The sequence below is a fragment of the Plasmodium gonderi genome (genome assembly GCF_002157705.1).
Source record: "Plasmodium gonderi DNA, contig: Chr03, whole genome shotgun sequence".
NCBI lineage: Eukaryota > Apicomplexa > Aconoidasida > Haemosporida > Plasmodiidae > Plasmodium > Plasmodium gonderi.
This window is the reverse complement of record NW_021628927.1, coordinates 629,827-648,755: the sequence shown is the minus strand read 5'-3', so window position 1 is coordinate 648,755 and position 18,929 is coordinate 629,827. Positions and strand designations below refer to the sequence as shown.

The 18,929-nt window shown below is 24.9% G+C and overlaps 1 protein-coding gene across 1 annotated transcript; it reads left to right on the top strand.

Annotated features, from left to right (window-relative positions):
* Nucleotides 1-9,638: 9,638 nt before the first annotated feature.
* Nucleotides 9,639-17,477, top strand: PGO_031250 (protein kinase domain containing protein; the record flags this gene model as incomplete). Its single annotated transcript, XM_028686109.1, has 1 exon — nucleotides 9,639-17,477. The coding sequence occupies one exon, from the start codon at nucleotides 9,639-9,641 to the stop codon at nucleotides 17,475-17,477; it is 7,839 nt and encodes a 2,612-aa protein (XP_028541910.1).
* Between the last annotated feature and the right edge of the window lie 1,452 nt (nucleotides 17,478-18,929).

Sequence of the window (18,929 nt, the reverse complement as noted above, 5' to 3'; positions counted from 1 at the left end):
GAAAAAAGTTAAAATCTCATTTGTTTAAAAATATATATATATATTACAGTAAACTTCAAATTACATATTAATATAAACAACGTTTATTAAATAAAATTAAAATATATCTTAAAAAAGCTAAATAAAATAAATTATGTGTAAATATAAATAAAAAAGTTTTACAATTAAATATAAATATATGCAATAGTAATAAAATATAATTATTTAGAAATAAATATAATTACTGAATTAAATATATTATAAAAAATTAAAAATATAATTTATTAAAATGATATTAAAATAAATAGTTTAAAATTATATTATTATATTAAATTTAAATAAATAAAAAATAGTTTAATTAAAATTAATTAAATAATTAATTAAAACAAAATATGTTTAATTTAATAAATAAATAAATAATAATAATAATATATATATATATATATATATATATATATATATATATATATATTTTTTTATTAAAAAAACATTTATTATTCATTAAATTAAATATATTAACTAATAAAAATTATATTATAAGAAAATAATTGTGTATAATTAAAAAAGGATAATAATATCAATAAATAAATATAAAATAAAATATATGAAAAATTATAATAAACCATTAATTAATAAAATTAAATAAAAAATATCCATAAAAGTAAATAATTAATAAAAAATACTTATATATATGATTACATTTCATAAATATAAGACTAATAAAATATATTTATTTTTTTGTAATATAAACAAAATAGTAATATATATATTTATTTATTTAAATTTTAATTAATTAAAATAATATTTATTTTTTTTGTGAATTATATATATAATATATCTTCCTTTTTTTTTTTTTTTTTTTTTACTAATAAATAATATCATAAAAATATAATATTTATTTTAACAAATATATAATTAAATTAATTTAAATAATAACACGTTATACTAAATGGTAATTCTTAACTAAAATACATTTTATTATTGTAATTCTTAAATAATAATTTAATTGTGTATATAAAATAAAAAATATGCGTAATTAATAATTTTATTAAATAAATATAAAATTATATTAAAAAATTAATTAAATAAAATAATTAATAAAAGTAATTTAATTATTTTTATATTATTATATATATTATAATTTATGTATATTACATTTAATTGAAATATTAATTTATTATAAATTAACTAAAGTATGTAAGTATATGTATTTAATTTAATAATTATTTATTGATTTATTAGTAAAACGTTTTAAATTATTTAAATTAATTTAATATATTAAACCTTTAAATTAAATTAATATAATAAAATTATATATTTATATATTTATTTTGATGAATATATAAAATAATTTAATAAGTACAATAATTATATATTTAATTTATAATTAACATAATAAAATAAATAATAATGATATTATCACAAATTATTTTTTTTATTTTATTAAAAATTGTTATTATAAATTAAATATATATGTTTTTTAATTCAATTATGTTTATTTATATGTTAATTTTTTATAGTAATTATATTAATTTTATAAATAATTAAATTAATTAATATATTATTATATTTAATTAAAACAATTATTTAAATATATAATAAAAAATTAATTAATAAAGATATTTTGTTCAATTAAAATAATTTTTAATTATTTAATAATTAATATATAATAGAATTTTAATTTGTAAAATATATTTTAATTAAAATAATTTATTTAATTGAATAATTAAAAAAAAAAAAAAAAAAGGAATAATTGTTTATTTTTTTTGTTGTTAAAATATTGATTTTATTAAATTATCCATTTTAATAATAAATAAATTAATTTATTTAATATATATAATTTGATTAAATTAAAATTAAGATATAAATTTATATATTCTTTATTTGAAATTAAAATATTAAATACATTATTTAAATAATTATGTGGATATTATAAATTGCATTTATATATTAAAATATAAATTTTATAATAAATAAATTGAAAATATAATAATATTAATTAATATTATTTAATTTAATAATATAAAAATTAAATATTAAAATAAAAAATAAAAGAAATGAAATAACATTGCAAAATCCTTTATATAATATTTATAATTTTATTTGTTTTTGATATATTTCTGCAACATTATATTTATTCAATAATAGTCAAAACATATAAACAAATTATTATGTAACATATTTAATACAGATTCATATTATATATATTTTATTACATAATAAGAATTTTAATACAAAGAATGGATGTATTTTTGCATATCATTATTGTGATAACTGTAAAAACTATACAAAGAAATTAATGTTGCAAATAGACAATTATACTATACAAAAAGGAAAATAATTACACTAGAATATTATTTATTTTATGAATTATTTGATAATTTTTTTTTTTTATTCATGTGAGGATGATTAAATATGAAAGAAATAATTCCTAATATATATATATATGATATAAATATGGACGAACAATTTAAAAGTATCAATGAATTAGCATTATATAACGTGAAGATTCTACATACGTATTAAATTTTGTAAGAAAATATTGTCTAAAAAAAAAGACTTCTGCAAAAGCCTAATTCGGTACCTCACAGCGAATATTTGGTATATTAGTGTCTTGTAAATTTTGCTATACACGCGCATATTTAAACGTTTCTGTTTATATATTGTAAATGTTTAATATAGGTGAATTTTTATATTTTACTCATTCTCCTTTATAACATTTGTGGATTAAATATGCAAATTTTTAGAAAATGAATAATTTACAGTGCTGTGTAAATATCTATGCCTTTGATACACATAGAGCAAAAAGATTAACATTAGAAAGAAAAACAATAAACAGCTTTAAGATAGAGTAGGCCTTACTCGTTTACTTCCTTTACGCACTAGAAAATGATGCTGTACTACAATAAAGACTATTTTTGAAAATGAAATCTAATGATATTTCACAGAAAAGCCTTTCATATAAACATTATTCCTTGTATAACACATCCGAAAGAATAATTAATGTTAGTTTTGATTAAAAAAAGCATAATATTAAAAAAAAAAACTTTAAGGAAAAAAGTGAACACCTTTAAAAGTACATTGTCTTTGCTAACTTGAAATACAAGTCTTTTTTTACGCTTATATAACTTAAGACTTCAAAAATAAAGTATGATGTATTAAAATTTTATGAATCTTTGCTTGTTTATTTTATAACATGAAAGTTGTAAAATTAAAGATGTGGGACATTAGATTCATGTGGTCTTCTTCCATTAAAAAATCACCAACAAAATTGAAAGAATATGCAGATTATTCCCAGTAGTAACATGATAACGATCTCATTAAATGAAAGCATTTTTAACATTTTATTTTTTTATGCAAACATGAAAAGTATTGTAGAAAAACATAATTTCAAACATATTAACACATGAAATTTTGTGAAATTCTTTTATAGACTTTTTTGAATGTATATACTTAAAAAAAAAGGGAAGTGGAAAGATGTGGCAAAAAGGTTCATTTTTTTAGACACCACTATAATGAAAAAGGCATTTTTATAAAATAACTCATATTAGAAAAATCTTGTTTTCATATATTTCTATTTTTTTAATTTACAAAGGTAATATTAATTGCCATTTACCACCATTTTTAAATGCGTGTTTTTTTTCACCTACTCTCAATGGTATTAATCTAAGGCTATGCCCAAACAATTCATTGAGCTTTTGAAAGAATTATAGTTCTATTTGCAACAATAAGAAATATAAGTAAACACGTGAGTATATTACACAAATACATTTTATAAAAATCTCCATTTTTCATTGTCTCATAAAACCTTTGTAAGCCTTAAACAACCCCAGAGTTGAAACAATAAAATCTTATTTGTCAAGGAGATAAAAGAAGTAACACACAAAAGTGTTGTTTGCCTACTCTGAAAAATGCGACGTACACATGATACTTTAAAAAAAAAAATGTGGGGAATATGAAAATATCATTCTATTCTAAACACTATGTAAATCGAGTTATATAAGCACATGGTTATAAGAGCTAAAAAATATAAATATCTATGGTCTAAATATGGGGCATAATGCTTAAATTATGAAATCGGGTTATATAATTGTTTAATATTTTCAACTACTAAAAATGGACGAAAAAGGTAAGGATTTTCTTTTTTTTAGGTTAATGCCTATCCAAAACTTAGATTTACCATTCCAGAGTGATAGTAGTTCAAAAATAGGTGCATAAAAATAAGTATTTCAGCTATGTTAAATGTGATTTTCAAACATTTTTAAGAATTATGTTATGTGTCAAACTACGCACAAAGACAGTTTCATGCATATACTTTTTACATATATACTAGAGATGCAAAATATACAAATAAAGGTTAATATATCTTTCATGAGTGGTAAAACATTCGTTTCATAAATTGATGTGTTCGTGAAATATACCAATTTTGTGCTTACATAATCCTTTTTTTTATTTTATTCTGCTACTGTTCACAAGTTTGTGTAAATCTACAAAATTTGATCGTACACACAATACATGCTTATGTTGTATTCCCTAGGCAACATTAATAATCCTGTGAAGGAGGAACTCATAATTCCATAGTGTGGAAACAAATGAATAAAAAAAGCTCTGTTTAGTTTTTACTAGCCATGATCTCAGGTATTAAGTAATAATTCAAGATATGATGATAGAACGTCTGCCAGCAACAAAATGGTAAAATTGTCATTTTAGCATGAAAAAAAGTTAAAATATAGATGCAACCCCACACGAAATATATTAAAAGAGTTTTAAAAAAATTTGAATATTCAGAACATGAAAGAATTATTAAATCTGTTTTTTTTCTTAAGCAATTTATACATAAAACACTTTTTAAGTACTGAATTTTAAAATTTAATTAAGATTGTTGTTTTCGTTATAAGCAATGCAACAATGTAAAGTGAAATTTATAAAATTTGTACCTAAATGTTTCGTTAGATATATAGAACAAGTATATATATTAAATGATGTTGCTTCTTTATTAAAAAAAAGGAACAAAAGTAGTGGACGAAATAAAAATTTTAATAAAGAAAGGAACAATATTTTTTAGTTTTATGTCCTTCACAAATAATGAGAAAAATGCAACACTTTTCAACATGTTCGTTATATGTGCCATTTCAACATAAACAAACATTTGTAATTTTGTACATTCCTATAATTATAAAACAAAAATAGTAATTTGAAAAAATCATTTTTAGAACAAAAGAAAACCCAGAAACATTCAAAAGCATACAAAATTCAGAATTGAGTATTTTTTTCATCAATTTTAAGGACGCAAAATTTTACACCTTTTTTTCTTCCTCTAAAATTTAACAAATTGTGAAGAGCAAAAACAATGTGAAATAGAAGCAAAGATAATGGTAAATACTTCGATAGTTATGTGATTCTCTTACCTGTGCATACAGCACTTTTTGTGCCTTTATATATACATATACATTGTACTTTTTTTTGACAATGATGTTTCATTATTTAAAAAAATTATAACATTTGCTTGTGTTTTTATCATCATAAATCTAAACGTCTGTCACAATTGTTTTTCTATGTTTACATTTTTGTACTATGAATAGGAGACATTGTGCATTCTATTTGTGCTTTTTTTGATATGTATTTTTAAAGGAATAAAAGAGCATTAGCAAAAAAAGAAAAAAGTAAAGCTAATAAAAAATAATAATTAAAATGTGCAAATTCAGACATCGTTTTAGTGAATTCATTACTTTTCAATGACATTATCATTTTGTGCGTTGCTTCCATTAAGAACCCCCTTGTGCAACATTTCTTTTATAATAGTAAAATAAATTAAATAATTTTCTTACTGTTTTCATGCAAAAGAAAAATTTGCAATCTATTTATTAAATAATGTCTATTTGTTTATTTAATTTTCATTATTGTTACACATGGCATTCTTTGATACTTTAACATTTTCCTTGGCATGAGTGTAACTTTATTTTAAAAACGATAACAAATATGTATAATTTTAATTAGATCTTGGTGAAGCACGTATCTATGAATTGTAGGAAACACACACCATGCCACTTATTACTACACAAAACACGTCTACGGCTATTTTGACGATAATTCAAAAATAGAGAAATACATGTATTCGAAGTAATTCCAATTTTCTGAAGTGCATTATGGGAGATTTGCTAATTGTGAGTTATAATGAAGAATCAGGGATTCATAATTAAAATATCAGTATATAGTAAAATACACCTTTATGTTTGTTTTTACATTAATCCCATTCATAATGTTGTGTTTGAATACCCCTCTTATTTGGATAGCACAGATAACAAGAATCCATTAAGACAGCTAAGAGCTCAATTACGTTTTGAACAATTCATGTTTTTTCTTTTTCTGTTGAAGGATTTTCTATAAATTTAGTATTTTTGTTTTAAAAATTTATAAATTTGTTGATTATTTATTTATTTATTTTTTTTTTTTCTTTTAGAGCAATGCTAAAATGCACTACAAAAGAAAAGTTCTAATAAATTTCTTTTGGTGCAAAGAACCACACATTTTGCCATCTGTAACACCCAAACTACTTAACATAATAAGCAGCTGGTTTAAGGGTGCACAAATTTTAATATTTTAAAATTGTGATACCATTTTTTTGCATTACTTTTTGTACAAACAGATAAATACTAAATTAATTGAAAACTTCTGTATAATCGCAGTATTAAGAGTTAGTATTAAATTGGTCGGATTTTTACATAAAAAATGGTGAACTGTCTAAAATATTAAAAGGATTAAGTTAATAACGTCTTTCTTTTGCAGTGCAATCGAAGAGAACATTTCAAAGAATACTCGTAAAACACATATGATAGCACATGCGTAAAAATTATATATTATAAGTTAAAAGTACTAAACACGTAACATATTTACCTTTTAGAATAAAAAGGAGAATGCATGAAATTGCAAATTTTTTTACACGGAAAAAATGACATAATGTATTGGGATTTATGAGGAGAAAATAAGGATTATCAATGAAAGTTTAGAAAAAAATAGTAAATTGAATCTTCACACTTTTATTACGGAAAATATGTAATAACTACACAAATGTATTCTAATAAACATGTGTTATAGAAAAATACTTATAAAGTATAGCTCTAGTATGAATTCTCTTTAGCTTTCTTTTTTTTTTTTTTTTTTGCCAATATATATGTATCATTTTATGTGTAAGCGTGAAACAAATTTACTGGGAGCAGAGCTCTCCTATCCTACCACTTCTGTTAAAAATAGATATAAAACATGTGAAAGGTTTGATTCCCCCCTTTTTTATGTTACATATATTTCTCTCATAAAAGTAGCACTAAAATGTAATAATAAGTTGATGAAGAAAAGGTAAAAAAAAAAAAATCTTGTGCTTTAAAAAACTGCAAACATGTTAAAAAGCTGGGCACAACATTTTAAAACAAAACCAATTCAATAGACATTTTGTTTGTGCTACTCGCGTTGGTACTGTTTCAATAAAAAATATGTATAATAAATAAAAGACAAATAATTCATATGCTTTTTTATAAACACTGTGAAGATTAAAAAGAATGTTTTCACCTTATGCTTCATTTCAAGGGAAAGCAAAATGCATTTCCATGTCTACATATAGTGAACATTGCTCATTAAAAAAATTTATAACAAAATTTCACACTTTTAAAAGAGTAATAACAAAAGCTGTGATAATCTTTAGAAGAAATGTGTTCATTTAAAAAGTAAAAAAATGACGATATATGAAAAAACATCTCGTAAGGGCATTTTCAATGCATAACGTCTTTTGGGTATAAAGCGGTTACTTCTATTTTAAAAGAAATTAACGTTCAAATGGGTATTTTATTTTTGCAATAATTGTACTATATATGCAAGTAATAATTTTAATGTGGTAGAAAAAGTGTAAGCACAAAATGAAAAAGTGCTTTTTAGAAACATGTGATTTTTTTTTTTTTTTCCCCATTTTTCTTGAATTTCTGTGCAAGGGAAAAATAGGAATATGGAAATAAATAAAATATTTATAGATATATAGGCATATATTTATATGCTTGTAAATTTTATTGTATTTACTGAAAGAGAAATACGTACAAGTTTAATTTTAAAAACATTTAGACGAAACATCAAGAGCGTTAATATCTATATAAGGAGAATTACTAATTATAGAGCATAGAACATTGTTTTATTAAAATATTTTTTCATATCACATGAAAGTATTGAAGATAAATATTTTGATACTAGTTTCCTTTCTAAAAAATAAGTGCACACTGTAAAAGTAATATGTGCCCTAAAGGAGTTATATCATTATATAAAAATATGTATATATACATGCACTTATATATATACTGGAAATGACTTGTTGTACACACGCAAGGACAAGGAAAAAAAAAAAAAAAAAGTACATGTACTATTAAAGCTATTATTTTATTTTTTTTTTTATTTTGAAAATCTGAGCAAATTAAAATGTCTCAATTGTGCCAATTTCTCTGAATTGTGCTGTACTTATTTTTTAATTACGTTACCAGGTGTACCAAAACATCCTTTGTGAGCTCTAAAATTGTAAATTAGCGAGGAAATTTTTTTATTTTTAAAGACGTCCACTCAACATTTTTTCTTTTTTTTTTTTTTTTTTTAAACCTTTAATTAAAACTTTTATTAGGGAAATTATTTTAAAAGATATAAAAAACAAAATTATTTTAAATGTGCAAAGTTACAGAAGACGAGTTTTTTTTAATAGTCGTCTTAAAAGTAAAGCGTAATTTTCATTTTTAATAATGTTTAACTTTTTTAAAGTATAAAGATACCATAAAATAATTCATATTCAATTATATGTATTTTTTAACACATCACATGGAATTGTTTTTAAATGATTTAACTTGTTATACACATGTGTTAATGTGTTAGTGCATATACATATAAATATATGCATACACAGCACACGCAATTATACCTTAGTAAATCTTGTAAGCAAATAAAAAAATATTATATATTTATGCACATCTTTATGTATGCATATGTGTATATATGTATACACGAATGCATGTGTGCTCATGTCACTGAGAAAACGAAGCGGTTTTAGGTATTCTCTTGGAAAGTGTACTTAGTGAAAAATGCGTGTGTTACACATGCATTTTAATAACCTATGTTGTTTTGAAAATATTGTCCCCTATGATCCCTTCTGCATTTTTTTTGCATTGAGCAATAATCCGATATACTTGTGAATACACATCTTCAAATGAAAAGAACAAAATAGCATAAAAAATATATAAAAAAGAAAAGAAAAAAAAAAGTATATATTTTTCTTTAATTTACTACATGATAACTAAGCGTTTGTATTACCAAAAAGGTGTCATAGGCCAAATATAAGAGGAGAAAACAAAAGATATAAACAATTAAAAACGAATAATAAACGTTTAACACGTAAAAAAAAATAAAAAATAAAAAATAAAATATGCGAAACGATAATAAACACAGAGGACAGGAAGTTCCCCCCTATTTTTAAATACAGTGGGAGTGTCCACAAAATCTGATGCTTTTTGAAGTCTTTTTCCTTTTTCAAATAGTTTCCACTGTTGATACTAAATGTGTTTATTTGTAAGACTCTTTGCCTTTTGCATAAATTAATATACACAAGTTGGATGTTTTAATGATGTCCTCCTGGCGTCAAAATGGAAAGAGACACAAGTGATGAAAATAAAGAAGACAATATGAAAGATAATAGTAACAACAGTAATAACGGAAGCAACAGAAGCAGTGGTAACGACAACACTAAAAGTAATAATAGCGAAAGCAGAAAAAGCAGTAGTAACGAAAACAGTAAAAGCAGTAGTAGCGGAAGAAGCAAAAGCAGTAGTAACGGAAGCAGCAATAGTTGTAGTAACGGAAGCAGTAAAAACAGCAGTAACGACAAAATAGACGGAAATTATTTCTGTGATAGATCCCCCTCAAATTGCAATGAGGGGGATGTTTTAGATTCAAGAAACGAGTTCAATATAAACAATGCAGACCCAGGAAATTGCGAAAAAATACAAAGAGACAATATAAAGTGCACATACGCAAATAATCCACAATGGAGCTACGATAACAAGGTATTTAGACAAAACTATGACGTTATTTCATCTAATGAAATTAACGCGAATAATGTGAACATGTGTTTCCCCAATAATGGCATTATGAATTATCAACATAAAATGAACGATGGTAATAACAATTTAATAATACAAAGCCATATGGGTTACTTAGATTCGAATACACCAAATTCTAACAATGTCTATAATCTAAGTAAAGTTTATAATGAGCTTAATTCATTCGCTATCAGGACAAGCACAACAGATAACAATTTACTAAACATGAATTCCACTTATTTTAATAATGCAATGAAGTGCTCAGATTATAACAATTATAACAATTGCATATATCACAGTGGCATGCTAAATACTAGTGCATCAGAAAATCAGAAAAATAATTCGAACAATTCAAGTCCATATAAAAGTGATTATTTGAAATTTAATTTGAATTCTCTAAATTCTATATATAATAATCTGAATTTTTCTAATATATCTAACTCCAATAACGTAAATTACAATATATTTAATAGTAATGTAACAACACCAGTCTTGGATCCAATGAATTATAACATGGTAAACAACTCGTGCAATGTAAAATACACATCTAATATGTTCGATTTTACACCAACAGAAAATGTCAACTCATTAAAAGCAAAGGATTTTAATATTAACCATTCCAATAAGGCGTTTTTTCAGGAATCTGATTTATCCAATTATTCCTACAGAAATTTAAAAAATGGAAACTTATTATCAAACTATCCAACTCCCGTATATAATGTAGTCTCAAACAATGTTGATCCTGGTAGATACATTTCTTCCAATAATAGCAAATATTCAAATAAAAACAATTTAAACATTAATGTTTTAAATTGCAAGGATTCTAATTTACCTAAAGAACAAATGAATGCGTTAGTTTTATCTGATCCTGGCATCTTTTGCAAATATAAGGCGGAAATGTTAGCTAGGGGAAATGCAAATTATGAAGAAGGGATGACGAGGAAAAGAGTGGACAAATCGAATAGAGAGGGGACATTTGTTAGAGATGAAAAATTGGAGCAAATCGAAAAATCAGAACGAGAACAGGAAAGAGAAAATGACTTAAACATAAGGAAAGATGAACGGAGGGATAAAAAAAAGAAAATTGCACATTTAATGAGAAATCATTCTAGTACTCAAAAAAAAAAGCATAAAAGCAAAGGAAATTCACTGAATAGAGACACAGAATGTGTAAATTCAAAAGAAGTGTTTTTTCATCAAAACAAAGAGGATTGTTATGGTGGGGACAAATTAAGAGAAAATTACCATATAAGTGGAAGGAAAAAAGACTCAAAGAAGGACAATTTCGGCGTGCTTATAACAAAAAATCACAATAGTAGAAAAAGCCTAACAAATGAAAATCAGCTATTGATGGGTAAAGAACAGAAATTCGATTTTAAGAAAGATAAAAACGAATGCAGTTACAAAAAAGTTGAGAAGGAAATATCGTCAAAAAATAGCAGTAAAAACCAAATAGTTGTGAACAAAAGAAATAGTCAAGTTTTGACAAATATAATGAATTTCCAAGGTCCAGAAAAATATATAGAAGATGATATGGATCCCCATAAAAAGAAAAATAGCGCAAAGTACATAAAAGATGATAAAAATCCCGACATAACTAAATCAAACACGATAAAAGATAGATTGAGATCACGCACAGGAAAAGAACATATAGAAAAAAATAAATTATTACACGAGAATTTAAATGGGAAAAATCTGTCGAAATATGATTTCCTCATGAGCCGAAATATCCATATTAATAATGTTACTATAGAAAATAAAAAAGAGGGGAAAAAAAAAGTAACACTCATGAAAAACTGTGAAGAAAAGAATCACAATTCTACACAAATCCAGAACAATAATTTAACTGAAAAAAAAAGAAAGCATAAAGACATAAACCAAAACAAAAACACTGTAAAAGATGATCAAATTGCAATAGTGCTTCGAAAAAGTGAGAAAAAAATGAAAAAATTTGAGGACACCCCAAAATTGGATAATAACAGAATGTTAAATATTGTCGAGAATGGCGCCAAGAAGGGTGATTATAAAAGCAAAAAAAATGAAAAACTTAGGGAAAATGAAGCACAGGTTGATAAAGAAAAAACAGGGGAAAACAGAAATTGCACCAAATCACTAAAAAGGGAACAAGAAAATGTTAGCAATCAAGTAAAAGGAGAAGTAGAAAAAGAAGTGGATCACGTTGGAAAGAGAGAATATGACAAAAAAAACGAAACAGATGTGCTAAAAATGGAAAATCACAAACAGGATGATAAGAATACTGAACAGATGAAAATAAATGAAAAAGAGAAAAAGATTAGGAAGGAGAAAAACGACACACATGTTCCTGAACAGAAAAATTCATTATTTCATAAAATGAAAAAAAAGAACAGTGTAGAAGGAACAGACAAAACAAAAGAGGGAGAAAGTATAGGAAGTAATTTGGATAAGGAAGATAAAAATAAAGAGTTCTTGCAAGGAAATTTCTCAGAAAAACAGACAACTGATGCAGAAGAAATTATTCCCATTAAAGAGATCAATACAACGATTAGCAGTAGTGAAGGTGCTCATGAACAAAAGGAGGATCCTCTTCAAGCAAATTTTCCACAGAAGGAAATTTCCATACTGAAAGAATCTAACAACGAAACAGATAAACCAGTTAACCACACAAGGCACGAAAATAAAATAATTATCCAAATGAAAGAGTCAAGTAAGGGTGAAGACGAAATGATTGCAAATGATAAGAAAATGCTCACGAAAGAAGGAGATGCCTTTTTAGGAAGTGCAGAAGAAGATATTTTTCTAGATGTACTCGAAGAGAATAGCACAAAGGAGGATATAATAATAAAAAAAAAAGAGGAATTAAATGATAATAAACCATGTGACATAAAAAAAAGTTTCATCGATGAAGAGAAGAAAAAAAGAGTAAAGGACATTATGAATTTAAGACTAAATGCATATGCTAGTGATGAAAATCCTGTAAACAATGTGGCAGAATATGTAGAGATACAGAATAATGAGGATGCAGATATAAAAAAAAAAATTAGTGATGAGAAAACAAATATAATGGATGAAAAGGAGGATGCCATTGATAAAGACAGCTATAAAATTACTAAATCAGTGATTTATCCAAATGATACTAGTAATGCACATGTAAATTATAAAAAAAAAAACAGTGTGAAAGATGTAGCAATAGATTTAAATTCATCGTCAGCAGAAAAGGATTATTTAATAAATAATGAGAAAAAAAAACTGTGGTCAAACTTAGGATACATTAGCTATGTAGATAATTTTGTCGGGAAGGGTTCCTATGGAAGCGTAAGAAAGGCTTTGTATAATGTTGACCATAACAGTAAGGATTTAAAATTTTACATTGACAAAATAAATAGTTTAGAATTTGTGAATCTATTAATACAGTGCACTGCCAACGGTAGTAGTACTACTAGTGGTAGCAGTAGTAGTAGTAATAGCACCACTGGTAGCAAGCTGAAAAATTTTTTAGAACAACACAAGGAAAAAGGAACAACTAACTTGGACCCAAAAGAGGCATATAATAACTCTCACAATATGAAAAAACTGAGACCAATTTCTTTCTCCATAAAAAATGCAAGCTCTTCCATCAACGGTGTAAAAGAAGAAAAAAGTAGTGCTCAAATTGATAACAATAATTTTACAATGAACGGGAAAGAACAATTGACAAATAATTCAGAACACACATTAGTGGGAAATAATAAAAAAGAAGGCCAATGTTTTTGTTGCAACCATAAAGGCCATTTCGAATTAGCCATAAAAGAAATTGATGTCAATCGAAAAGGGAATGAATTTCAATTTGTAAGGGAACAGGAATTGCTATGTCATTTTAATAGCAATGTTATTAAACCTATAAGCACAAAGGATGGAAATTTAAAAGAAAAACGAAATTATGAAATATTAATGCATTGCGCTAATGGTGATTTAAGAAAATTACTTCAAAATTTAATATTTCATAGAAAAAAGGAATATGAAAAAAGAAAAAGAGTTAACAAAATTTTAAAACTAATACATATAATTTTTGGGAAAAAATACAAATGTTACAAAAATGAAGATGAACACACTTGTGTAGGTTTATGTCATCAAAAATTAAAAAAAATAAAAATGAAATTAAATAATAATGTAGTTGAAATAGAACACCCCACCTTTGATTTTATATATGATAACATAAAAGTATATAATTGTGGACTGACCGAATCAGAATGTAAATTCCTCTTCTTCCAAATAGTAAATGGAATTAGCTTCCTACAGACATGTTATCAATCTAACATGATACGTTTGACAGATATTAAATTGCAAAATATTTTGGTGTATACAAATGTACATAATATATATAATCCTTTGAAGTGGCATTTGTGTATATCGGACTTTGGCTGTTCAGCAATGGAATATGCAACTTTTCATTTAGAAAATTCTAAACATTCTACAGAAAATTATAAAAACATACTAAATCAATGGAAACATCAGTTTATTAATCAGTTGTCTTCTTACTTTCAAGGAACGGTATATACCATGGCACCGGAGGGATTATGTTATGACTACAAGGGAAATTTTAGACAATCAAAATATAATAAGCTGGTTCATTTTTATGAACAAAATTTTGGCAATATTGATGACAGATTTCAGGAACTTCAAAAGTCTTCAGTATGTGTTAAGAACTCATTAAATAATTTTAATATTGTAAATATAAACTCATCCACAAATTTCTGTTTTCTGAGCAAAGAGGGAGAAGAAGAACAAGAAGAAGAAGATGAACAACAACAGGAACAACAACAAAAACAAGAAGGAAAAGGTAATAGTATTAACGATTCTAAAAAAGAAAAGGAGAAAAAGAATGGCCAGAATAAGAAAGATATTTCAAAAAGAAAAAATTTAAATCATCAAAGAACCAATGTGAAAAACAAAAACAACGATGGAGTTAGTAACGAGAAATATGTGAATAACGAAAGAAACAAATCAAATGGGAAAATAAACTCTAATGAAAACAACAAAAAGACAAATAACAATTCAACAGAATATCTTCCTTTCGATGTAAGATGTGACAGCTGGTCTTTAGGTATCATTCTAGCGGATTTAGGGAAATGTGGGATCGGCTCTTATGAATATATTATATCAGAAAAATCGAGCGAAAATTGTATTAACAATGTGTGGAAAAACCAAAATGTAGACTTGAATAGCATAATACTGGCTGATTTGAATTTATCAAAAGGTGAAGAAGTTTTTTATTTAAAGTGCATAATGAATTACTATGACATTGTCACTTTGGAATGGGATAACGAATGCTTGGAGAATGAGAATTTAAAAAAGAATGGAGAAACAAAGGACACAGGAAATAGTTCGAAGGGTGAGGATGCAAATAACGAGATGAGTGATGATGCAGATGTTAATGTGAATGATCAGCACAATGATTTCAAGAGTGACAACATAAATGAAAATACAAACATTTGCAATAATAACAAATGTACGGATAAAGGACAAATAAAAAAAATAAGCACCTCCAAACAGTCGGGTGGTAGAGATATCGGCTCGAGACGCTGTTCTAAGGACCTGAAAGAAAAGGAAACATTACATGCAGACAATTCTAATGATTCAGGGAAGCAAAATAATAGAGGAAATAATTCATCAAGAAAAAATCATCATAATAAGGACGAAGAAAAGAATCATATGGAGAGTAACAACCGTGGATATGGGAAGAAAAATAAAAGAAATGACAATAATTTTAATAACCTAGAATTGTTTACATCCCATTATAAGTTATTCATTTTAAAATTCAAAGACTACATAAAAATTGACAAAGTTGCATATATAAAAAATGAGTTTGTGAAGTATTATAAAATGAATAAACACTTGATGAATAAAAAAAATATAGAAAAAAAAATTTTGTTTTTGTTTTTAATAATTAATAACAACTTGACATACAATTTTTACTATGAACTTCAGTCTTTTTTTAGAATTGAATTAACAGTAAAGAACATTGGTTCGGGTATATTCAAATTTAGAAATAAAAAAGAAAAGGAAAAATATTTACAGGACTTTAAATTAAATATACAAAAAGAACATATGAATGGAAATAAGGAATATTGGCATAGCAGATTAACAAATAAATATTTGGCTATTATTTTAAAAGATGTATGCCATGAAAATTTTTCTAATAGAAAAAAAAATATAAAAAAGTGTTATAATAAATTTGAATATCCCCTAAATTATAGTGATGATTACTGGAACTTATTGACAGATCTTTTGAATTATGTTCCATATGAAAGACTATTAGCCTGTGAAATTATTGGCCATGACTTTTTTTCAGAACCAAATGAAAAAATTAAAAATATCCCAATTGCTGAAAATGCCGAAGATTATGTGGACCTGCTTGACAAAAAGGAGTTTATGAGTACCATATGGAAGAATTATATACGAGAAAGGAAGGAGAAGAAATATATCTGCAACCCCTTCCACGAAGAATTCGAAACAGAAAAGGAAATTGAAGCAGGCATAGACTCCTCTGATAAGGAAACGAAATTGTATGAATTGGGTGGAGATAAAATGAACTCGCGCAATTGTGTAGCAAATGGAGGAGAAAAACGAGGTAGTACAGAAAAAGGAAAAGAAAAAGACATGTCAAAAACAAATAGAATGTCAGCAAATGAAAAAAATTTCAATCAACAAAAGAGATTTATAATGACCCTATATGATATTATCCTTAAAAATGTGAAAAATAGGTGCGATTTTTGCGATAGCATAAGTGACTGTTTAAATTATAAAAACATTTTAAAGAAGATCGACAAACTGGAAAGTTGCGTTTTAAATGTTAAAGACAAATGTGAGAAAAATATAAAAAATGGACTTATAAAAAAGGATGATATAAAAAAAAAAAAATTTCTGTATCCAAGTAACGTTTGTAATAACGTGTATTATTTTCTAAATGAAGCTTCCATTTTTCTTGAGTTCACAAATTTAGATGTATTTATGAACATGCATTTACCATTTGAGCATTTGTACCTACCACTATGTGATGAAAAAACAGATAAAAACAAATTCCAAGTAAACTTTTTTTTCAAGCCAATATACTTTTATTCATTCCCATATAAAATTATACATGCATGGTATACAGGCCCATTGCATATCTATTTGAAACACCCGAGTATTCCTGATTACATAAATCGTATATGTTTAAGGGAATCAAATATTTTAAGAAGAAAAGAAATTATCTTTTGGTTTTGTGAAGACATTATTCTGAAAAGTGTATCAAAAATTAAAAAACTTTTAAATTGTTCCAATGATTTTTTATGCACACCATATGTGTCACATATAATAGGAAAGCAGTTAATAATTAGAAAGCAATACCTTTTAAAATTACTTAATGGGAAAAGTGCTATTTAATTTTTTTCTTTTTAATTCAAGCTATTTAATAGTAAAATTTTTTACGTAACCCTAATGTTTCTGATTCAGTCTTTTTTTTTTTTTTTTTTCTTTTTTTTTCTTTTGAATTTAAACATTTTTGAAGTTATGAAGTTTTGAATATTTGCCTTTTTATTTAATGAACATTGTGCATCATATATTTATGTTTTAAAAAAAAGGATATATATATATATATATATATATATATATATTTTTGCGTAAAGTGCATATACATACATACACACACAATAAAACACACATATGCATGCATACATATGTGATATGGTGTCATCGTTTTGTGTATTTTTTAGTTTTTCCTCATATGTAGTCCCCTTTTATGTATGTTTTTCATTTTTTTTGATTTTTTTTAAAATGACATCATTGTGTAGATATACATAAAAGGCATTTTTAATTATCCTATGGGTATGCTTACTAACCGTAGTATATATATTCGTGAAGTGCATATTTAATGCATACATATGCGCACAATACACACCTTTTTAATTAAGTAGTTTCCGTAGTTTAACTATTCTTAATTTCATGAACAGCATTTATTTCCTTTTTTTTCTTTTTTTTGTTCACAATGTGTACATTTTTATGCAATTTTCTTTATGATACCCAAAGTAGTCATTAAAATGTTTTTCTTTAAAACTATGAAAAGTTAAAATTTCTTAACAAAAAGTATTGCTGCAATAATAAGGGGAAAAAAACAAAAAAAAAACAAAAACAAATGGGGAAGGAGCAAAAAATCATATTTATTGTTTAGTAAAATAACATCATATAAAGACCTAAAATTTTTATTTAAAATTGTGCGTTTTGAAAAATGAAAATTATAGACTTAATTTTTGAGTTCATTTTTTTTCTCCATTAAGTGTTAAAACTGCAATATTACTCCATATAAAATGTCCAAATGTCAAAGTTACGAAATAAATGTCACTGTCCCTAGCATGACTAAGCTATTTTTCCCATAAGCAGGTGTATATATATTTTTAAGCTTGTCACAAGCCATAAAAGAGATATGCGAGGAATATACACTTGTCTTAGCATTTTTTATTTAAAACAAATCCGCATTTTTGAAAAGAAGGGGATATATAAAGAAATGCTTGGAGGGGCATATCATTCTTTCCTCTATTTTCCATTTTGTTATTTAGTCATTTCTCTACCTAGCTATATATTATATATATATATATATATATATAAATATATATAATTATATTTTATTATTACCTTAATTGTTCAGGCAAAAAATTGCCCTTTTAACAGACCACGAGTTCTGCTGAAAGAAATGCTTCAAAAGGGAGGGGGAAAAAAAAAAAAAAAAGGTTTATATAGAAAAAAATTTACACACTTTTTATTTTACAATTGTGGTATATAATTTCTCCTTTTCTTTCCAAGTCTAAATTAAGACAAAATCTGCTTAAAAATGAGAAAAAA